This window comes from Genypterus blacodes, unplaced genomic scaffold, assembly GCF_046128005.1.
Source record: "Genypterus blacodes isolate CSIRO-AG114 ecotype Tasmania unplaced genomic scaffold, CSIRO-AGI_Gbla_v1 ptg000109l_1, whole genome shotgun sequence".
NCBI classification, from domain to species: domain Eukaryota; kingdom Metazoa; phylum Chordata; class Actinopteri; order Ophidiiformes; family Ophidiidae; genus Genypterus; species Genypterus blacodes.
The window spans coordinates 30,008-52,500 of NW_027466913.1; the positions used below are offsets into that span (position 1 = coordinate 30,008).

Below are 22,493 nucleotides of genomic sequence, written 5' to 3' on the forward strand. Positions count from 1 at the left end.
AGAGACGAGGGCAGCGGCGATGGGAAACGCTGGATAATATGGTTAATGTTGCCAGAATAGAGAGTAATGGCTTGAAAATGAGGCAGCTGGCATTGTATTCCTGTGTTTGAGTCCCAAAAGGTCTCTGACACGGAAGCATCCATCCCCCCGAGTCAGGGCGGCGACCCCACGACTCCACTCCACTCCAGCCGGCCCTCGCACACTAGGTGGACAAATGCATTGGGTCGCCTACACATTACACCTACAGGGGCTTTGCTATGGCAACAATATGTGGAGAGATACTGTAGGTTTAGTACACGCGACCTGTGACCTCTCCTCCAATCAGCAAGAAGATCCTTGTCAGGCTTTGGGACTCGTCTGAAGTGCCAAGTCACTGCTCTGATCGTGGGATTTGGGACGTTCAGGCCAAGAGAGCTCATTACTGCCCGACAGGCTGATTCTCTGTTTGTCTGTCTGTCACCAGGGACAAAGTGGCCCCAGCGCCATCGTAAGGTCGCAGCCCATTGCCAGGCTGAGGCGCCTTATGTAACACTGTACTGCTCCACTCAGTTACATTGAGTTAGTTTATTTATTAAGTATCATTGTAATGGATTAGATTAAACACTCTTTATTAATGCTTGTATGTGTGTGAGTGCCAGATAGCAAGTTTGTTTATTTGAACATGAATCTATAGATAAATATGTTTCTGTAAACTAAGGCGGACAAATATGAATGTAACTGGCAAAACACTTATATAACAACATATACAACACTATACATTATATATAAGTACATGAAGTGTATGGTTGTCCGTGTGTATATCTTACTTGAACTCTTTACTAGTGATCAATCTTTACTGTGAAAGTTATGTGCAACAAGTGATGAGTGAGTTCATCAACAAATAGTTCATCTAGAAAACTTGTGTAAAGAGAGAGAGAGAGAGAAAGAGAAAGAGAGAGAGAGAGAGAGAGAGAGAGAGAGAGAGCGAGAGTGAGAGAGAGAGAGAGAGAGAGAGCATGGGTCTGTGGTGCGTTGCAGTGCCGGGGGGCCACACTGGCCCCACCCGCCGCCTCTGATTGGCCCGCCGCGCTCTGCCCCGCCCCTGGGAGGAGACTGTAGTCGATTTTTGAGGCGCGGTTGAAATACTGAGCCGAGTACCCTCCATCCTTTAATTTGAGCCGAGCCGCCGTGGGGTCCAGACTCACACTGAAGGGATCAAAGCAGCACAGGCGCAGGAGATCCGGGCGGCTTTTTCACCTCTCTGGCTCACTTCACATCCCGGGCCTGGATTTTTAAAAACATCTCAAACTCCTCCAGGTTATTGTTTTTAGATTTTATTTTTTGTTCACAGCATCTAAAGAGAAATGGGAGCCCACATGTCCAAGGGTGGAGTAGCTGTCGAGGGGAAAGCGGTGGCCGCCGACCCCGCTGCTGCCAAGGCCAACGGCCAGGTGAGTGAAGCCCACATGGCACCCACATGGCACCCATGCTGCCGCTGCGTGCCACCGCGGTGGGCCGAGCTATTGCTGCATTGAAAGCTGGACTGGAGCCCCGAACCACCTGTTTGTCCACATAATGCTGGTTAAAATGAAAAGAGGGGGAATCTGATTAGCGGGCAGCCGTCGATTGTTTGTGTGTGTGTCGTCTGGGTGTGCTCGTCCCCGCACAGCCCCGCCGCGCACCGCACAGCGCTCAGCCTTTGTTAATTCCGGTTGTCGCTCGCTTGGAGCTTTTTTCGCCCCGATCTCCCCTAAAGTCGACGGGCTTGAGTCAGAATGTGTGTGTGCAGCGTGTTTTCTCTCATGACTTCGCCGTGTTCGTTTACCACGTCGAACAAAAGATGCGAGTGAAGCGGTGCAGAGGATGCAAATGCGCGCTGCTGGAGGCGCAAACAAAGCGCGCACAGCGAAGAATCCCTCCAACGCTGCGCAGAGACGCGCTTATAGGCAAATACTCTGAATGTGGTTAGATGAAAGTGGTAAAATGATCGACGAGTGATCGACAATGTATCGATTAATGAGTGTGTGTCAGTCAGGCTCAGTCATGTTGAGGCTGAGGAGGGTTCGATGGGCGTGAACGCGTCTCCTCTGAAAACGACTCAATATTCCGCCTCATTACCTTTACTGCCTGTGTGGTAGTTGGACTATGGTACGTTCAATTGCCGATAACTGACCCCAGCTGTGTCAGGGAGCCGCTGTTCTGCGGTTCCATCCCGGTCAGACCGGACTGGAGCGCACAGAACAGCGGTACATGTGAGCCGCAGCACCGAGCTGAGCTCAGAGACCGAACAGGCTTCACGGGGATTCCTTTGTTCCAGAGCTGCTCGCTGTAGTGACGCTTAGAAAGACCGCTACTGCCCCCGTGCGGCCACTCCGAGTCCTACAAACAGCTGTTGAATCCTCTTTAACCACAATCATGGCAAGCAGCTCTGGATTAAGTAGAGGAGAAGTTGGGTCGAAGCTGCTGTTTCTCCATATGTTCCCTTAAAGTTCCCTCATAATCCGGCTGTAGTTTCCCTCAGTTTGGCACAACTCATCCTTCGGCATACATGGATAGTTTTCTTAACCACAGTTTGTGTTTATTCTGAGCCAGTTTGGTTGTTTTAAGTGCACGTCTAATAAGTCTCCTTTTCCACAGGAGAACGGCCACGTCAAGACCAACGGTGACGTGTCAGCCAAGCCCGACGGGGAAGTGGCTGCTGCGGACGGAAACGGGACAGCCGAACCGGCCAAGGAGGGCGAGAACGGCGCCGCAGACGCCATTGAGCCCGCTCCCGCCGCCGAGGGCGAGGTCGCCAAAGCAGAGGGCGACGCCGCCAAGGAGGGCAAGAAGAAGAAGAAGTTCTCCCTGAAGAATTCCTTTAAGTTCAAGGGCATCTCACTGAAGAAGACCAAGAAGAACAGCGAGGAGGCCAAGGAGGAGGCCGCCTCCCCCACGGCAGAGGAGAAGCCTGAGGAGAACGGGCACACGGCGAAGGAAACCAAAGAGGAGACGCCGGCTGCCGAAGCCAAAGAGGAAGAAGCCGCCCCTGCCCCTGAGGGAGAGGCCAAGGCAGCTGAGGAGGCCCCGCCCACAGAGGCTGCCCCTGCCGAGGAGGCCGCAGCCGCCGCCCCTGCCCCCGCCGAGGACACGACACCTGCAGCCTCTGAGGGCGAGGCCAATGCAGAGTGACCGCACCCCGCCACAGCACCTGAACTGACTTTCCAAGATTAAAGTATATAAATATATATATGAGAGACTCGTGCCACGTTCTTAAAGTTATCAACAAAACTACAAAAGAAGACAAAGGATTTATCACATTTGCTGATTCAACCACCAGTTCACTGCCTTTTATTAGTTGTTCGACAGACAGAATCTCACCGGGCCCTCTCATGATGAAGTGTCTGCTGGTGTCGCCCCCTCATGGTACACGCAGGGACTGCAGGCATGGTGTGGAGACGGCGATGGATCGGCCGTGGAGCGAATCAGGAATACTGACTTATTTTCCCAATTGACGGAAGCGCATCCTTTTAAAAGCGTGGCGGCCCTATAACATTTTATTCCTTTGGCATCTTTCTTGGGATTTGAAACAAATGGTCCCCCTGTGCGGAGCGGACCAGCCCCCCCTCTCTCATACTGACTGTTATATGGACTCATAAACCTCTCATTCAGTTTTTTTTTCTAGAATTCTACATTCCTACGTTTGACCCCCCCAAATTTCCAGTATTTTGACATGTCATGTATAGAAAATTGAAGGGGAGGAGAAAAAGAACTTTGTCTTTGTTGGTGCATTTTGATTCTTTTCTGGCTAAAACCACATTCAAGCTTCTGGAGTATTGCAGTGTTCACATTTCAGAGTTTATGATGCAGGGGTTTGGGGTTGTGTACAAAATGTGAGCCTTTTATCTGCAAACTGTCTCTGTAAATATGTTTTGGCCAATATCTTTTGGTTCTCTTTATTTTGCTATCGTTTGAAGATGTTAATGGTTTTATTGTAACTTTTAATAAGGGTAAATAAATGTTCAATCCCCTCCGTCTGTGTGCTGTCTTGTGATTCAGACCATGAGCTGTGGCTGCTACTAACATTCCATATCTACATTGTTCTTAGATAAATTAGAGCACAAATAAATAATATGGACGCTCGAATCAAAACAGAAAGTGGAGATGTAAAGCAAGGAAAGTGATTTAAACTTCAAATCAGCAATTTCAACTTTGAATTCCTTTTTAAAATCAGTCCGACTGCAATTGAATACCTCTTGCAGATTTTATAATTCTGTAGAACACATTTCCACATCACTAAAGGTGATAATAGGACACTCATTGACATTGGCAGAGATGGGAAAAGTGTAGAAACTACTGGAGACTTCTTTTCTCCACTGACTGTTACAAGTCATGTCCTTCAGAACAGAAGAGATCCACTGACTTAAGTTATTTATAAATATATATAATTTAACAATAAAGCAGCATATTTCATACAAAGTAACTCGATATATCAGAGCCTTTAAGTCACATCTGTGGTCTCTGGCGCCCCCTGGTGGAACTTGAAATCATATATTAATGGGATGTAACTTGTCTCTGCTTGTCAGGACCAACTGATCTCACTCAACATCAACAGTGCGTTCCAGCTGAACGCGCTGCTGTAAGGGTGAAGTACTGCACATGTTTTGCAAACACTAAGGAATTTCTGTAATTGCAGGTCCAAATTTCAATATTATGACTTCTGGTTTCTTCTTAAAGCAGCAGTTTACTGGGCGTGTGGGTTGGAAAAATGGTTTGGATGTACTTTTTTGTTTGCTGTGTGTTTTGGGTCTGAATTTATTACAGTTATTATCACAGTACGGGGCTGTTTAAGAGTTTGGGTTAGATACATGGAGCTACATGAACATGATGAGCTGTAACAGAGAACAGGACACGTGTGAATTATTCTCCAGTCCAGGATGAAGAAATGACACAAAACTATGAGTGCAGCAGGAACCTAAATATGATGCTTGGCTCCTGCTGTTAAAGCTGAGGGGAGGGTTTGAAACCTAAAATGTCTGTCAGGTTAGTTGGAGAGTCTTGCTGACTGTGGAAGAATGCAAAGCCTGCATATCTGTGGGCTGGCAGCTAAATGATCAACCTGATATCTACAGGGAAATGAGTCCAGACACAAAGGCTGAGATCAGAAGTTTATTTTTTTTATAAGCAATAAGGCTCCGTAGGGGCCAGAGAAGGTGGATCACATAAAGAAAACACTGGGCCACATGTTGATATTCCAGTTTGCTCTCAGAAACTGGAGATTAATACAGAACATTAGAGCTCAAATGACCCGGTTTACTCGGTGTGTCTCCAGTCCAGCTGCTCCGCTCAGGTCTCAGCTGGGGTCCTCCTACCTGAAGTGGTTCTGGGTGCAGGGGAAGCTTGTAGACACCAGGGGGACCTCAGCTGGCTCCATGTCCAGTGTGTGCTACTCATGTTAAGTGGACAAATTCACTTAAAGGGCAATTATGAGGTCAGAACCCTCAGTGAATTAACAACTCTAAGTGCTCTATTTCTGCATCTGTTAACTCACATTTCCTTTATCAACCCTTAAAGGATAATTCTGTAAATTGCAAAGATATTTTATATCTCATGCATGACGAGAGAGTGATTAAAACTTTGGCCTCTTTTAATTTCCTGTCCCTTTGCCTCCAACTGTGATCCGCTCCTCTTTACTGTGACAATTTAATAAATACAAACTTAATAGCACAACTTAGAACCTCCATTTATTTACTGCCCATCAGATCAGCAGTGGTGTTCTGTCCTCTTATTAGATATGAATGTAAAGGCCTTGGTTTTAGCTATAGGAGGGACCGAGCTGCTGGTAATCTGACATAAAGCAGTAGTGAAGTAAAGGCGCTCGGCTCGTTCCCTCGGGCCTCTGGGTAAATTAGCTGTGTGTCAGGCTTTGACTCATCCCAATGAGGCGTTTGGACACGGCTCACCATAGCTGCCTCACAGAATGAACAACAGTGACGATACTGATCAATATTTACAATACAAATACACAGCTTTAATATGAAATTGATATATTTATTTGAAGTGTTCAACACGTCCACCTTTGGGTGCAACCATCAGTCCAACAGTCCTGGCTGCGTGTCCTCGTGTTGTGTAAGCTATAAGATGATCAGATCCTGGATACAAATATACAAATGTTATCATCAATCATTCTGTTTCTCCTCCTTGAACAAACAACGTTCCACAGCAGTGAGCCGGCCTCTTCCTCCTCCTCCTCCTCCTCTTCCTCCTCCTCCGCCTCCTCCTCCGTCTGGCATCGGCTCGTGAGTGTTTCATGTTCAGGATCAGTCCTTGTACCAGCCAACACTGAACTGGTACTTCCTGTGTGTTTTGGCACGATAGATGCAGCAGAAGTTCATATATATATTTATAGTCACGAAGTGCTCCTGTTGGAACAAACCCAGCCCTGAGGCGCCCGTGGGTCCTAGAGCGTCGTGCTCGCCCCAATATCCTTGACTTTCTCCCTCTTATTCAGACTCCTCTGGCTGTCTGTCAGCGTGGGGTCAAACCTCCGACACTGGGACCTGGGCGGGGCCAGGTTGTTGAGCTCGTGGTTCTCGGCGAACAGGACCTGTTGGTTTTCATGTCGGACCCTGAGGAGCTTCTGGAAGCGTTTGCCGATGAGGTAGATCATCTCGCAGATGCACATGAAGATGCACAGGGCGCTGGACACCACCATGAACACCATGAAGATCTTCTTCTCCGTCGGGCGGCTGATGAAGCAGTCCACCGTGTTGGGGCATGGAGGCATGGAGCACTTGGACAACCTGAGAGAAAGAATAGAACACATAAGAGTTGAGGACCGATAAGGAGCAAAGTCCTTTTAGTTCCACTCTTCTTCTCAGTTAAAGTTTCAGCTGGTGACCTCAGTTAGTTACCTGGGCAGGTCGTATCCGTGGTATATCCGATAGAGTAAGTACAGAAACGCTGCGTCAAATCCTGCTTTGAAGACCAAGCTGAGCAGGTAGGTCCACCACAGGCCGCCTCTCTTCTTGCCGGGGTTGGCGTACAGGTGAGAGCCCTCGTGCACCGCCACGTACTTCATGTCTCTCTGCTCACGGTACTTCACGTGTGCCACCACCATCAGCGACGGGCAGGTGATGAAGATCAGCTGCAGAGCCCACAGGCGGATGTGGGAGATGGGGAAGATGCTGTCGTAGCAAACGTTGGTGCAGCCAGGCTGGAGAGAGAGCACGAGATGAAAGCTTAAAATTAAAGCAGCAGTGAAACAAACACCACCTTCCAGCAGATGATGATGATCAAAGATTCTGAAGTTCTGAATTAAAGCTACCAAACAAATTCACAGAGAATTTCAGAACCATAGTGACAGTCGCACTGGCCTTAAAAAGTTGTCATAGTCCTTTAAATAACCAAATGACTGAACTTTCCCATAGAGGATAGAAACAGTGCTCAGTACTTTGAGCTGGAAACACAATCTTCCAACAAACTTGTTCATAATTCATAAATTATGCAGAACTAAATGCTCTGCTGGCCGATTCATGCAGCATGCAGAGTTCCAGCCCATATGGCTCCATCATCAGACTTGGCAGGCGGCTCGTGCGCTGCCACCTGGACCTCATCAAACCAATCACCCTTAAAACCTTTACCACAAAAAACACGAGGCAAGGCGGTGCAGCTCCTCCGTCTCACCTGTCTGGTGTTACACACAAAGTCCTTGTTCTCGTCTCCCCAAACCCTCTGAGCCGCCACCACAAACACCAGCATGCGGAACACGAACACCATGGAGAGCCAGATCCTCCCGAACGCCGTGGAGTACTTGTTGACTCCGCTCAGCAGACTCTCCAGCCCCGACCAGTTCATCCCTGCAGCTGCTGCACCGGCCTGGACGACCGAAGGAAGTGCAACCTGCAACACACGGACAGAGGGAGGAGGAAGGAATGAGGATTACGTATGTACACCTCTAAAATAACATGAATAACTTCCAGATGTGGCGTCTCATAAATCACTTTGCCTTTTCTTATACTGGCAACATTCATGGTGGATGTATCACGGGAAGGCCACACCTTTTCTAATCCATCTGGCCTTTCAAGACCAACTGAATGTCAGACACCAGGCTGCACCCTAAAGTGAGCGTGCACAGGCTTGCACGGTATCTATCAGAAGTCTCACTCATTCTGCTGCATTCTGCTGTTTCCCTGACTCTGCTGACAAACAGCACTAGCCGCCATCTTTGATTTGTTGTTTGTGTTACTGATTCAAATTCCAGTGAGCCACAAGAGCTTAGAAAGCTCCGGAGAGATAAAGTCATGGGGAGTTCAGAGTGGGGAATAAACTATTAGCTGTCAAAGTAATAGTAGAATCAGTTGTGTTGACTTGTTAATGAAGAAGGACGGCTGATTAACATCCTGCATCTTAAAGAGTCTGTTCAGGTTAAATGTGATTAAGTATGTGGAGACTTTTCCACCTTTCCTTAAACATCATGTCTCCAGTCAGTGTTTATGTGCCAATTTGATACTACAAACTAATTCCAAGCGGTTACAAAAAATGTGAAACGTATACAAATACAAGAATACATTTGCCAAGTTCCAGTTTGTTTATGTGGGAGGCTGTGATCCTGCTGTGCTGCTGCATGAAACAGCATCAACCATACACACTCTGTATTCTGACCAGATAGCAGATTGGGAAACTGATCGGTGGATTTTTGGTGGTGACAAACTAATTCAGCAGATTTCTTGTTATGTCGCAGAATATAATCCAGTCTAAAGTCTCACAGGTGACATCTGAACCATTAAAGCTGAAGTGTAACGGCTCTTTCATCCATATGACACATGTATTAGTTACTTTATCATTACACCCATATGGATACGTGAGCTGAGAGGGAGCAGCTTACGAAGCGCTAAATGTTCAGATAGAAAAATCAATATTCTGTATTCTGTTCTGGATCATTTACGGATCTCCTGACGCATCATTTTACAGTTTAGAATAGGAACATCTGTTGTTGAGATGTGCTGCATTTATTCTATTTTGTTGTATTTGCAATGCTTGTGCTGTTGAGTGATCAACACAGCTGATGTGTACATAAGGTAAAGGGGCTCAGCCAATCAAAGGGCTCGCTGTCATCAGCTCTGTATGAAGGATGAATAATGACCTTTTAGCACTGTGTGTGTGTGTGTGTGTGTGTGTGTGTGTGTGTGTGTGTGTGTGTGTGTGTGTGTGTGTGTGTGTGTGTGGTTTCACCCTTTTTGTTACCTGGATACTGGGTCAGGTGTGTGTTCTACACATATCACACATTTTTCCTTGTAAAGAACACATGACACACACATGGAGTTTCTTTTGTGCTTTCTTATCTTATCTCTGTATGCAGATGATAACATATTAGTCTTTATTTATATCAAATCACACAAAGGACTGAGATTGTTTTAAATAAAGTCACTGCAAACACAATTACAGATTTAAAAAGTACAGTCACTATTCCACTGCTTGTACTTTCTCGTAAATGTGTCTGATTGTTCAGGATGTACAGTATCTTGTTGGTTTTTGTCCCTGGAGGCTTTAAGTGTGTTTCTCCACGGCCAGACAAAGAGAGCATGAATCTGTATGGGATGTGTAGCAGTGACATAAGGCCTGTGGTGTATCTGGAGCTGCGGTGGATCACTCGCTGTTTGGAAAAGGGTAAAATATTTAGATTTGCGAAAACAGGAGTGGCGCAGCACGGAGCAGTATCCTGAGTTAACACTTTAAACTCTGGATTAACTCCTTTATCACTTTCTATCCCACTCATTTTACCAACAACCAGTGAGATACTCCCAATGTGAGCCTTTAATATCTAATCTGATCTGGTCTATAAGCACTGAGTGTGTTTGATGATGTATTTAGTGTGGTTGAAGGATATTTGATTGGTTCTCTGAGGGAAAACTACAACCTAGGCTGACATTCATAGATTCCACATGATTTGTTTCTTGTTTATACACAATCAGTTGATTATTAGAATGTTTTGTCAAGACATCAGAGATCCTGGATCAAAGATGTAAAATCATTTTAAAGCAGACAGGTGTATATTATCTCTTAGATTTGATCGATTGGTGAATCTGTACTGTTAGTGTTCAGTGACGTCGTTGTAAATTAAACACCGGACATTCAGCAGATGTTTAGTCACCAACCACCTACACAGACAATAAACAGCATGTGGAATGCCAGAAAAACACATTTATGCCTTTACAGTCCTTAGTTTCTATAGTTTCTTAGTTTCTGTTTCTTACTGAGTCTGTTCTGTGTGTAACATTTCTGTAGGATTAGTCTCATCTACACAGTTTAAAAAGCCCCACATTTACATGTCTATAGCTGTTTGTTCATTCTGATCCTCCACACGTACAGCTTCTGTTACTCAGAACAACACTTAAGTTGCCATATGTGATTTAGGTCCTTTATTCAAATAAACTTTCTTATCTCTGTTGTTTTAAGGGCAAACACCAAACAATACTTCTTATTTACTCAGCCTGTGATGCCTTTAAACACACCATAGCCTTCACTCTCCGTTCAGACGTAAGTAAAGAGAGTAGCAAAGTCACATTAACAACCATCAAAATAGAAATAGCCTTACCTGGTTCTGACTCTTGACTCAAACACCTAAAACAGTAAAACAGTATCTGGATCCCAACAGAAGAAGAGAAAGAGACTAAAGTAAAGTTTGTGAAAAAAGATCCAGTTCTCTCTTTGTGCGTCTGTCTCTCCTCTCTCCTTCCTTCTCCTCAGAAATCCTGCCAAACCAGATTCAGCAGCTCTTACGTCATCACACGCACACACATACACACACGCACATACACACACACACACCCACATACATGACCTGTCTTGTCAGTTTGCTTGTCATTGACAGACTCCACTCCCTACAAGTCAGTAAACCAACACCTCATGAAAAGGTAAAGAAACACACACAGACACACACACGGGCAGGGAAAAGAACATGGAGGAAAGGAGAGGAAGCATCTTACCAATCCTCTGTTAAACACATGTGTGTGGGTGTGTGTGCAGGTGAGAGAGAGAGAGAGAGAGAGAGAGAGAGAGAGAGAGAGAGAGAGAGAGAGAGAGAGAGAGAGAGAGAGAGAGAGAGAGAGAGAGAGACGCCGCACCTTCTATTACGTTCAACAGGTTCTAGCAGCCAGAGGTGAATAATGCAAATGTTACTTTTAACATTTATGTTCGCACAGAGGAAAGATTCTAATGTATTAATATTCAACATGGACATTGAATAACCTCAGTTAATGCCGACAGGTACAGATTATGTCAAATTAGCGACTGCTGCATATATTCATGTTATATTATACAGGATGCAAACAGTAATTCACTTCATGTTCATGACCTGAGGGGGACAGCATGAATAAATATAATCTACAATCTGAAAACATGGCCGGCATGACAATAGACTAGATACAAAAGCATAAAAGATATTTGCATAAGAAAAGAAAAAGAGACATTTTGGGGTCAAGGGGGAAACAAGGCAATGTGCAGCAACCTTGATCCCAAACTGTTGTAGGTCTGACTGAATAAACAGCCCCTCCATCACATTGTGGGTCTGCCCCCGTGTTCCCAGTTGGCCATGGCCATGCCCATAATGCCTCCCTGTTACATGACATGTGCTTCAGTTAGAGCTTCAGACACCTGGGCCCTTAATTGAGACAGCCTGTCTGAATCACCTCAGCTGGCTGCCCCAGCTGTGCCACTCAATGTCAAAAGGCTTACCAGGAGCTTTTCAGCTGACATTTTTCATTTATTAGATGCCTAATATTCATAAGCCTCTCTGTTTTGTTATGTACATAACTGAATATGGCAGCAGAAAAATAAAAGCTTGAATGTGGCTGAATAACATCATTCAGTACACCGTGTTAACATTAACCGACTGCGAAAGACGGTAAGTGGTAAGAATTAATACCGGAAGTTAAGAAAGATCCTTTCAAATTAAGGATCGTGTTTTTTTTCAAGCCGGAACTCAACTCATATGCAGTGTATGTGGTGTTTTATTTTAAAAGCTAGTGAGCGGAAGCAGTATGGTTTATCCAGTCTGACTTGACGCCCTCTTTCTGTTCATCATGTCTCCCCTGCAGACTCGTCTGTCTCAGTAGAAGCACCTGGATTTTACAGAAACTATCGTTGTGTACGTATCAGCTTCAGCTTTGTGTTTGTAATTGACGCGCTCCTCACTCTAACTCAACTGCTGTCGCTACCTTGGTGTTTGTAACAGGTGAATTTCGTCGCTAGCAGGTGCTAGCACGCTATTCGAGTCGTTGACCTGGTTTTGTACGAGCAGGTTGTTCCGAGTCTCCAATGGCTGTTAGTCGAGTCGTTGTTGACTCGGCACCCAAGGAAGCTTTACTGGGGGTCCTTATATTTCAGCGTTTGTGTTGTCACGCGTCGTGCTCTCTGCGTGTGTGTGTAAGCTAGCGGGCTGAAGCAGGAGCATCACCGGTGTCACAGACAAACCAGTGACCACGTTAGCTGGTGACTTTACTTACTGCCGTAATTACACACGCAGATATGATGAGAAGGGGGACAAGATAAAAACAGGCTATTATTAATTAAAATTTATTAGACTGGACAAGAACAGAGCTGAATGTCCTCCTGCCTTACTGACCCTCTGATGTTAACGACATCGTAAGTCACCTGAACGCGGAATTCCGTTCATCCAGACCGTCAGAATGCTGGAGAGTCGATCGATAACCTCATAATATGTATTCTTATTGTTGTTTGTTAACCTTCTGCTTAATGTAACCCGATCATTTCTTTTGTCCAGTATATGTGTCTCTTTAATAAACTCGCCTCTGAACTCAGTGACCTCGTTGTTTAGTGTAGACAGAATGACTCATCACTTCTATTTAAGGCTGCATGGTGTCGCTTCAGACTGAATACTGTCAGATACCAGGAGGATCAATCAATCACTGCTGACTACACTGATGTGTAAACGGGGCACATTTAGGAAACAATGTAGATCTTATTAACATTTACACCTAAAGTTTAATGAGTGTGTGTAGAGGAGTGAGTGTGTGTAGAGGAATGAGCGGCGTTAACGTTTGTTGGTGCCTCAGGTTTGCAGCCAGCTAGCGGGCCGTTGTCAGCCAGGACCCAGAGAAGCAGCAGCATCATCAATGGTGTGTCCACATCCAGGAGCCGTCACATTCTCCTGTGTCCGCTCAATGAACCATCCCTTCAGCTCACATCACAGTGAGTATCCTCCTCCTCCTCCTCTCATCACCCCTCACCCATGCTCCTCTTCATCCTCTCCCCCTCTTCCTCCCTCAGGCTGCACATGTATGGCGCTTGCGAGGCTTGGAGGGGAGTTTTGCCAAGCCCAGCACCTGCTACTTATTGTGGACAAGTGAACAGGCACCACCAGCCAGGCCCAAACACTGCCATCCACACACACACAGGTGGGGAGCACAGAGTACACACACACACACTTAACAGTCAAGTAAGTAAAACATATTCTTATAGATATTATATATTTTCATTTTGTGACAATCTTATTCATAATAAAGTAGTTTTATGTATATGTAGGTGCCAAAGATGAACTACATGACGAGTAATAACTTGTTCTGTAATGCTTAAGTGAGTGTAAATGTGACGTCAGCGTTATAACAGTTTGATGACATCATTGTTGTTGGTAGTTTGGACAATGTCACTGTTGTGTAGTTGAGTAGCAAGAGTAAGTAAGTTTAAACATTTAAAGGAAATTTACCTAGTGTGGTGTGGCTGAGTTCAGGAAGTGTTGCGTCTGATGAAGAGGAGGCAAGATGAAGAGCTCAGCTTCGCACACAAAGTAGCTTTATCATTACCAAGCAGATTTGCTGTTGACTTTGAGAGATTTCCGTTCCCGTGAGGTGATTGTGTCTCCTGTCTCCTGTCCACTCACAGGTCCTTACTGCCACCCTGTCCAACCCTTATGAGGACAGGTCAACCCTCTGTCTGTCAGAGATCCTGGGGAGTGGAGGAGGCTCTGGTTCTCCTCTGGGAGTCTCTGTTTCCTCGCTGCTCTTTCCTCCTGCTCTGCCTCTCTGCTGCTCTCATCCACACAGATCAGCTCTGAACAGGCCAACACGAGCCATAGAAAGGAAGCAAGACCTCATCCTTTTCTTTCACACACTGGCTGTCTTCTCTCCAGCCTGACTTGTTCTCAAACGTTTGTTAGCCAACTCATTTTCTTTTTATTGCCAAGACACAGTTTCAGTCTTACCTCAGTTATTTATATTTAGTTTTTTCAGAATCCCTTTTTCACCAAAGGTAGAGTTGTTATTATTGCACTGCACATTTTTTGTTAACCAAAGCAGTTTGTAGTCATTTTTTTAAACAATCAGAACTTCTGCGTTACCTCTTTCCGCAAGTTGCCACCTCAGTTTCTCTGCCTTTGCCGGTCTTATTCCCCTCTGTTGACAAACCCTCTTGTGTGTAACAATGAACCGCCCCGCCCCAGTGGAGATCTCCTACGACTCTCTGAGGTTCCTCATCACACACAACCCCACCAACGCACAGATGGGACGCTTTATAGAGGTTTGTCCTGCTTTTGTCCACTCATTCTTGTGGTTGCTGGTCATGTTGAAGATGTGTCAGATGTTTGCTTTGTACTGAAGAGAGTCCTGTGTCGTGCTGCTGTGTAGGATCTGAAGGCGTACGGCGTTAACACCCTGGTGAGAGTTTGTGCTGCTACTTACGACAAGACCCCAGTGGAGCAAGAACGCATCCAAGTCCTGGTGAGGCACAGATTTACACTTTGACAAAGGTTTACCTCAATCATTACACACTTAAGGGTCAGAAAGGGTTTCCACTGTGTTCTGAGGAGAAGATGAGCAGACTGATAGGTACGGTCTGAACCAAATAATAGGCCTGTGCGGAATGTGTGTTTATTAGCCAACAAAAGAACATAGAAGTTTATCTTTTACTATCTTTGTTCAGCTTGAATGTTGTCAGATGGCCAAAAGGCTCCATAAGCAGTTTGAATGGTGAGAAACGAGGGAGCTCAGTCATCCAAAGAGGCTGCGGTGAAAAGAGCAGCGGGCCGTGAAAGGGTTCTGCCGCACTGACCAAAGAGAGAGAGAGAGACACACACACACACACACACACACACACACACACACACACACACACACACACACACACACACACACACACACACACACACACACACACACACACACACACACACACACACACACACACACACACACACACACACACACACACACACACACACACACACACACACACACACACACACACACACACACACACACACACACACACTCCTCCAATGTTATGATTAATAACGTGAGACCCGACTCCCATCTTCCCCTCAGGATTGGCCGTTTGACGATGGCTCCGCCCCTCCGCACCAGGTGGTTGAGGATTGGCTGAACCTGCTGCAGACCAAGTTTAAAGAGGATCCTGGCTGCTGTGTGGCGGTGCACTGTGTGGCTGGACTGGGCAGGTCAGTGTCCATTACACACACACACACACACACACACTGGGGTCACCTCAGGTCAAAGCTTTACATTCAGACGGGAAAGGTAATGTCAATAATGTTAAGGTAAACCTGTGTTCCGTCCTTCCTCAGTGCTGTGAATGTGATCTGACGGCAACATTAATAGTTTGCGCTCATTTCTGATGTGTTTGCTTCTGAGGCAGCTTCTCTCGAGATGATGAGAGGAGGAACAGTCTGTCATTTGGTCGTGGGAGAAAATCGCAGACATCGGTCATTCGGACGGCAATAAAATCTCCTGCTGCTAATCGTAAACGGAGCAATTACCTGCTGTCCCCCTGTTATTCATTAACCGTCCTAATGGGGCTCGTGGAGACGCCCGCCTGTGTCCTCCGTTACCGCGGTGACGTCTGAAGCCATTTGGTTGTCGAGCTAAAACCTTTATATCTTCCCAACATTTCCTCAGTTTCTCCCACGTCTCTCCTCAGAGCTCCTGTGCTGGTGGCCTTGGCTCTGATCGAGTGTGGGATGGAGTATGAAGATGCTGTGCACTTGATAAGACAGTGAGTAGGAAACGCTTTCTACTCTTGAGTTCTGTTCTGCTTTCAGTCTTTGCAGCGATCACGTACACTTCCTTCCATTTCATTCCGCACTTCCTCGTCTGTTGGTTGATGTTCCTTCTGCGTCCTGTTTGTGTTCCCAGGAAGCGTCGTGGAGCCTTCAACTCCAAGCAGCTGCTCTACCTGGAGAACTACAAACCCAAGTTGTGCTTGCGCTCAAAAGATTCCAACGAACAGAACTGCTGCATACAGTAGGGCCGCAAACCCACACACGTGTTTACTGCAGCGGTACAGGAGGGTTTAGATCATGTGATGATAGCTGGGGAATTCCAGCTGTGTGAGAAATTTAGTTTGACCCCTTTAAAGCCGGTAAACTCTTATTTAAAAGTGAGAATTCATACATGTGACAATTTTGAAATCAGATCCAAATGTGAGGTTTGATGTTTCTGCTACTTGGGTCTGTAAGCTCATACTGCCTACACACACACACACACACACACACACACACACACACACACACACACACACACACACACACACACACACACACACACACACACACACACACACACACACACACACACACACACACACACACACACTTAGCTCAGTTATCATCATGTGTCACTGTGAAATCAAACTTTAAACCGGCCTGAAGCTTTACATTTGCTCTTCTAAATCAGCAGAAGCTCGCTGGGTTTTCCCACATCAGTCCAATCATTTGTTTATTCCAACCGTAAGAAAAATAATGTTTAAATAAATATATATAAGAAAACCTTGTGATATTGATGGAAAGGCTGAATCCGCTGTAATCAACACTGCGGTCCGTCTGCTGTCCGTCCCAATCCAGAGCCGTAGCCGCATCGTCTGCTTCTATAGAAACGCTGTTAATGTTTAAACGCCGTCCTCCTCCTCTGATGTCACCGAGGCGAGACGGCCGACATGTTAGCCGGTGAATGTATAACCAAAGGAAACGAGCCGACAGTTTGTCAGTGTGTATTAGTCGCTTTTAAGTGTTGAGTTTGGAATCTGTCCCATCAGCCGCCGTGTTCCTAAGCTGCCGTGGGTGTCGTGATGTTTGGTTTACCGTTGGTTTGGTTTCCTCTGTGCCTCCCTCCCCTCTCCTCCCTCACCCCTCCCCTCCCCTCCTTCGCCCTCTTTGTATTCCTTATTCATTATTGATTCCGCTGTGTTTCTTTGTGAGACGTCTGGTGATGGAAAAAGCAAAACATTTCAAGTGTGTAGTCTTGTACCTGTTGGGAGGTTTGTTTGTTTGTTAACACTTTAAAGGTTTATTCTGAAACTCTCACTCTCTCTGCCTGTGTCTGCCTGTGTTATGGATACATAAGCAACCAGACGCCGACACACTGAACTGATTTATTGATTTTTGAAGGCTGATGCTGAAGTGATGTGATGGAGCTTGTGGTTGCAAAATTCAATCTTTTTCAGGGAATCTATTTAAACATCATCATGAAACACTAAAACCTAGATTAGATTCAGATTTAGAGCCTCATGCAGAGTTCCACTGATAGACCCGATGGTTGGGCTCAGTCTGTCAACACGGAGCATGGAGTGTGTGCTTTAATAACCAAATGTCACTCTAGTTACACTCTGCAAACACAATGTCCTCTTAATTTATTTAGACGGTATAAATACTTTATTATAAACTCTCACTTTGCTCCCAGTTCAGTTTACATGTAGTGACTGCAGCCAGCGTGCGTGTGTGTCTGCGTGCGTGTGCGCGTGTGTGTGAGACTGTCCTCATGGGTGAGCCCAGGCTGATTGGTTTTATTGACTGACCTGACAAAAACCCTGCTAACCTCGATCACAGAGGAATAAAACACAGATACAGGAATCCATTGATTGAATTCATTCCCTCCAGAGGAACTCCAGTGTTACAGCAGATCTACTCAGCAGAAGCTCCAGCACCAGGCCAGCCCCAGTGGTAGGTCCCTCCAGTGGACACCAGGGGGCGGTAGCGTCCTGTCAGATGGTGCACTCGAAGTCAAACCCCTACAAAGGTGAACACAATATCGGACTACTTCTTTCAATGTTCTCCAAGGGAATTGCTGAAAAGAACAATGGTCAAGACATTTAGACAGATTTCTGCTCTTATACACTTGGGTTTGTTTTGACAAAATGCCAGTTTGAAATGAATAAACAAAGTAGGACACACACACACACACACAGGTCCCCGTGTCCTTGGCAGCAGAGGACAGCAGACTGATGATCTACTGAATTTATGACAGCTGAACAATTTTTAACAACTGTGTGTGTGTGTATAAAAATGCTGCTGTCATTTAATTTACAGTGTGTGTGAGCATGTGAACAAGAAAACAGGAATCTTGGGAGTGGTAACCACGCACACACACACACACAGCTGTTATCCTGTCGACAGGTCTCACTCAATAAATGATTGTTGGTTGACTAAAGTATATATTATAAGATCCTATATTCTTAACTGAAGCATATTCAGTTGATCTAAAGTACATATAAGATCACTTTACTGACCAAAGGAACACAGATGAGCTGACTAATGAACATGTACTGTAGAATATTATGAGGCTACAATGAGGTCATCTGACCAAAACTATTCACAAGAATGAATATAGAGAGAGAGAGAAATATAAGAATCATCGCTAAATGTCAGTGAATCTGTTTCATTTGTACTGGATGTTTCCATATGACCTGAATTTTTATCTATTGTAATTGTTTTGATTCTCTGCTCTGCTGATTCCTCTGTCACACCACCAGGGGGCGCTGCAGGCTCCACTGGGGGCCACAGACCACAGGGACGTTCACTCCAACTCTAAATATCAAATGACGAATGTATTTTTAAATGTTCAGAAAGTTCATATTTATTTATGTTTTCACCGTAAAATGACTTTATTTACTTATTTGATATTATTTCACTTTGTTAAACAGTTTTATTTATGTTATGTTGTGTTGTTGCAAAAATTAACTCTTTGCATAATGTCTGGAAACTCGACTAGACGTCTGCTTGCTTTATCTTGTATTTGTCTTTATAGACTGAGGAGGAGGAGGAGGAGGAGCAGAGGGGAGGAAGAGACAGTGACCCAGATCCTCCACGAACCAGCGCGGAACTGCGTCTGATCACAGAAAATCAGAGTTCACAATCAAACTGTCATGAGAGAGAGAGAGAGAGAGAGAGACACACACACACAGACAGAGGGAGAGAGAGACACAGAGAGGGAGAGAGAGAGAGACAGAGTCAGAGAGAGCGAAAGGAAGGAGGAAGGAAGAGGGAGGGCTTGAAGGAGAGGAAACGGGAGAGCAGGAGTTTGGGATTGTTTGACGCATCTGGACATCTGGCAGGAGCCGCAGAGGAGAGGGAGAGAAAGAGAGACTGGGATGAGCCGCTGTTTACCTGGAAAGAAGAGATTAAAAACGCTCTAAAAGGAGGAAAAGGGGAGAAAGTAATAGTTCTCTTCGGCAGAGAGGCTCGGTGGAGCAGCCAGCATGTTACCGGTGAGTTCTCATTGATTCAAGCTCGCTAAACTAGTTCAGTAAATCCCGGTGCTGTTTTTATTCTGAGTTTACTCGATGTTTTGTGTCATTGTGTGGAGTTTTGAAACACTAATGAGCTCCACTTACAACTCATTACCTTTTAATTCAATTATCTCGTCAAATATTCTCGTTTTCCCTCCAAACTTCGACATTTTGCAAAGCAGATTTTTCGTGGCACGTTCACGGACGCTTCGCTGTAACAGCAAACGGTGGACAAAGAAATCAACGTTAATATCTCGAGTAGAAAAATGTTCATATCACGGGAAGAGTAAACCCGTTAGCGGAGGAGCGTTAAGACGTAAATTAAAGGAAGAAGAAGGAGAAATACCTTCAAAATAAAACCACACGCTACAGTTTGTGTTTGTAGCAACTATTGTATCAAAGATAATATGGTGTGTGGGCGTATCTGACTAAAATACAGGAAGAGCAATTTTACCACAATTCCCACAATTGTTAAATATGTTTGGTTTATTCCTTCTATTAGAGGAGATCGCAAAAGGAACATTTTCCCAACAACAATTATCTTCCATACGGGTGAAAATGTATTGAACTTTGAGAATGTTGTGAAGATGTTGCGTTTACTATCACTAACCTGTGTGTTTAAGTACAAATGCATGTTTACTTCTACTGAGATACACTGGATACGGGATGATGCTCAGTAAGGCTTTTATTTTGAAGATTCTATCCGGAAGTTCTATTATTTTCTGACTGTTTGTGTGTGTGTGTGCGTGCGTGTGCAATTTCTCATCTAAACATTGTCACATGAAATTGAGGAGAATGATACAGATGATACAGTTGTATTGTCTATTTCTATGTTCTGAACGCAAGAGTTGCATTCTGTGCAGTCAAAACAAAAGAACAACCTGTATGAGTGTCTCTCTCTCTCTCTCACACACACACACACACATAGATAAAGAGAGAGAGAGAGAGTGTGTGTCTGGTAGTTGAATTTGCCTGGTCTCTCTCTCTTTCTCTCTTCCTCTCTCTCTCTCTCTCTCACACACACACACACTGAAAACAGTACACCTCTTTGTGGCCTGGTCGGGTTGCTGTCAACGTAGACAATGCACTAAAGATATAGAGATGTGTTTACTGCACTCACACACACGCAGAGAGAGAGAGAGAACGAGAGCGAGCTCTACCTTGGCCTTTCACCCCATCTCATAGGTCTGCCCTGGTTTATGTTTGGCTGTAGCATAATCACATAAATAAAGAGCTTTTTTGTCAGCTTTTCTCAGCTTAAGTATTCACAGACTTTGTGTTTCCCTCCCTTAACTTTTCACACTACGGGGTTAGTGTTATTATATTGACTCACCACTTTACGGTCAGCTCTGCAAAAAAAACTGGGACGCTTACACAGGAACAAAGTATAAAGCAAATATAAACAATGTGTGTGTTTTTTCACCATGTTTAACAGCCAACGCCTACAGTGAAGGGAGCAGAGAGCTGGCAGCAGAACTGTCACCTCCCTCACTTCCTCTATCGCTGGGAGAACCCAGATCAAAGGCTGCAGTCTCACCAAACATCATACATTTAGACATAACTTCACTCAAATCATACTCTGGTGGCAATAATTGATGCAGGATTTTGCCAAATGCCATCATCACTTGTTCTGGAAGAGCTTAGAGAAATAGTAGCGTAAAGTTAGTGAGCAGGATTCCATTCATCAGCTCCCTAAACATCAACACAGCATTTACACCTGTCATAACATAACAGCAGTGAAGACACGTTTGATACGCTTAGCAATCCGAACGCAACCAGATTTCCTTGTCTTGGATGTGTTAAAGGTAGAAGAGCATAAGTGACTCATAGATGTGAACCAGAGAAGTTTCCACTGTGGCTGCAAAAGTTTCCACTTCTTTCTGTCTGGCTGAGCTGGAAACACATTTCTCACCACTCACATTCAGTTTCTATAGAGACGGTATTGATTGATTTGTGTGTGTGTGTGTGTGTGTGTGTGTGAGTATTTGGGTGGGGCGAGAGGTCGGGTGTGTGGCACGCAAATCACCTTCAGCTGTCCACTCTCTGGTCCACTCTGTGCAGTGTTTTGGTCTGCACTCTAACACTGTAATCATGGCATTTAGATGTCATGTTTGTAAGGGTTTAAAGCGTCACAGCAGTGTTTACGGGGACAGACACTGTTAGTCACTTTCCTTCAGTGTAAATGTAAAGTAATATGCACTTATAAATCTCATCAGCATGTTGTGTTACAGCATGTTTGACTCCATATTGAATAACAATAACTCTAAATAGGTGCTGTTGCTTTGTTAGGTGATGAGGTCAAATTCTGTCACCATCATTTATATTACTAGATAGAAAATGAAGTTGTTAGATCTTGTCAACGCATCCCATCATTTTATAATCAAATACAACAAAACCACCACAGCCTCCACAACATCCGATCAGATTTATTACATCATTCACATCGACAAAAACTGCACTCCAATGTGGTTACACAACACAAACACGCGTGTAATGATTGGACAGCATCAACAGTGTCACAGTGAAATCACACACACACACACACACACAACCAAGCAATGCAGCATGGGGACATGAAACCACCGGTGCAGCCTCATATCGAGCTCGTCCCCATACAGGAATCTACTGGTCAGATGTTTTTGACAGCAGAGCCTCACAAAGCTGGATTCGGGCCAAACACACACACACACACACACACACACACACACACACACACACACACACACACACATACTATAAGTACTAATAAAACCTATTTCACTTTGATGGGCCCCGCTCGGTGTGTATCACATACGCTCTGTCCTCTCCATGGTCAGCTGCTGACAGCTGATGAGCCTTGGTGTCATGTCCATGTGACTTGTTCAGCACTCGAGTATGCCTGAGCCAACACCCCCTCCACACACTCCTGCCCACACATGTACACATACACACACACGCTACTGTCAGCTGACCTTGTCTCTGTGTAAACCAAAACTGTTCCAAATAATGGGCAGTGGACTGTTGCA

General features: G+C 45.1%; 4 protein-coding genes across 4 annotated transcripts in view; 3 read left to right on the top strand and 1 right to left on the bottom strand.

The window, feature by feature from the left end:
• Window positions 1–1,139: 1,139 nt before the first annotated feature.
• LOC143009030 (MARCKS-related protein 1-B-like) lies at window positions 1,140–3,991 on the top strand. The gene is made up of 2 exons (XM_076161032.1): window positions 1,140–1,430; window positions 2,617–3,991. The coding sequence occupies exons 1-2, from the start codon at window positions 1,344–1,346 to the stop codon at window positions 3,148–3,150; spliced, it is 621 nt and encodes a 206-aa protein (XP_076017147.1). The 5' UTR covers window positions 1,140–1,343; the 3' UTR covers window positions 3,151–3,991.
• Window positions 3,992–5,114: 1,123 nt separating this feature from the next.
• Window positions 5,115–10,880, bottom strand: LOC143009029 (gap junction beta-4 protein-like). The gene is made up of 4 exons (XM_076161031.1): window positions 10,556–10,880; window positions 7,645–7,860; window positions 6,873–7,174; window positions 5,115–6,761 (listed from the first exon to the last, which is right to left on the bottom strand). The coding sequence occupies exons 2-4, from the start codon at window positions 7,813–7,815 to the stop codon at window positions 6,419–6,421; spliced, it is 816 nt and encodes a 271-aa protein (XP_076017146.1). The 5' UTR covers window positions 7,816–7,860; window positions 10,556–10,880; the 3' UTR covers window positions 5,115–6,418.
• Window positions 10,881–12,021: 1,141 nt separating this feature from the next.
• Window positions 12,022–17,185, top strand: LOC143009033 (protein tyrosine phosphatase type IVA 2-like). The gene is made up of 8 exons (XM_076161036.1): window positions 12,022–12,106; window positions 13,035–13,170; window positions 13,249–13,376; window positions 13,861–14,493; window positions 14,601–14,693; window positions 15,297–15,427; window positions 15,907–15,981; window positions 16,122–17,185. Exons 4-8 carry the CDS (start codon window positions 14,398–14,400, stop codon window positions 16,231–16,233), a joined length of 507 nt encoding a protein of 168 aa, XP_076017151.1. The 5' UTR covers window positions 12,022–12,106; window positions 13,035–13,170; window positions 13,249–13,376; window positions 13,861–14,397; the 3' UTR covers window positions 16,234–17,185.
• A 1,947-nt stretch (window positions 17,186–19,132) lies between these two features.
• LOC143009006 (apoptosis-stimulating of p53 protein 1-like) overlaps window positions 19,133–22,493 on the top strand; it is a 33,868-nt gene continuing 30,507 nt past the window's right edge. The window contains exon 1 of the mRNA XM_076160995.1: window positions 19,133–19,467. Within this exon, the coding sequence (XP_076017110.1) occupies window positions 19,459–19,467 (9 nt within the window). The 5' untranslated portion in view covers window positions 19,133–19,458. The remainder of the gene's footprint in view (window positions 19,468–22,493) is intronic.

Bases quoted from the DNA above. Each gene is read 5' to 3' on its own strand.
- LOC143009029 (XM_076161031.1), bottom strand. From the start codon at position 7,815: ATGAACTGGTCGGGGCTGGAGAGTCTGCTGAGCGGAGTCAACAAGTAC. The intron at 7,175-7,644 runs GTGAGACGGAGG...CTCTCTCTCCAG, and splicing joins TTGTGTGTAACACCAGACAG to CCTGGCTGCACCAACGTTTG. The intron at 6,762-6,872 runs GTAACTAACTGA...TCTTTCTCTCAG, and splicing joins CACGGATACGACCTGCCCAG to GTTGTCCAAGTGCTCCATGC.
- LOC143009030 (XM_076161032.1), top strand. From the start codon at position 1,344: ATGGGAGCCCACATGTCCAAGGGTGGAGTAGCTGTCGAGGGGAAAGCG. The intron at 1,431-2,616 runs GTGAGTGAAGCC...CCTTTTCCACAG, and splicing joins CTGCCAAGGCCAACGGCCAG to GAGAACGGCCACGTCAAGAC.
- LOC143009033 (XM_076161036.1), top strand. From the start codon at position 14,398: ATGAACCGCCCCGCCCCAGTGGAGATCTCCTACGACTCTCTGAGGTTC. The intron at 14,694-15,296 runs GTGAGGCACAGA...TCTTCCCCTCAG, and splicing joins AAGAACGCATCCAAGTCCTG to GATTGGCCGTTTGACGATGG. The intron at 15,982-16,121 runs GTGAGTAGGAAA...TTGTGTTCCCAG, and splicing joins GCTGTGCACTTGATAAGACA to GAAGCGTCGTGGAGCCTTCA.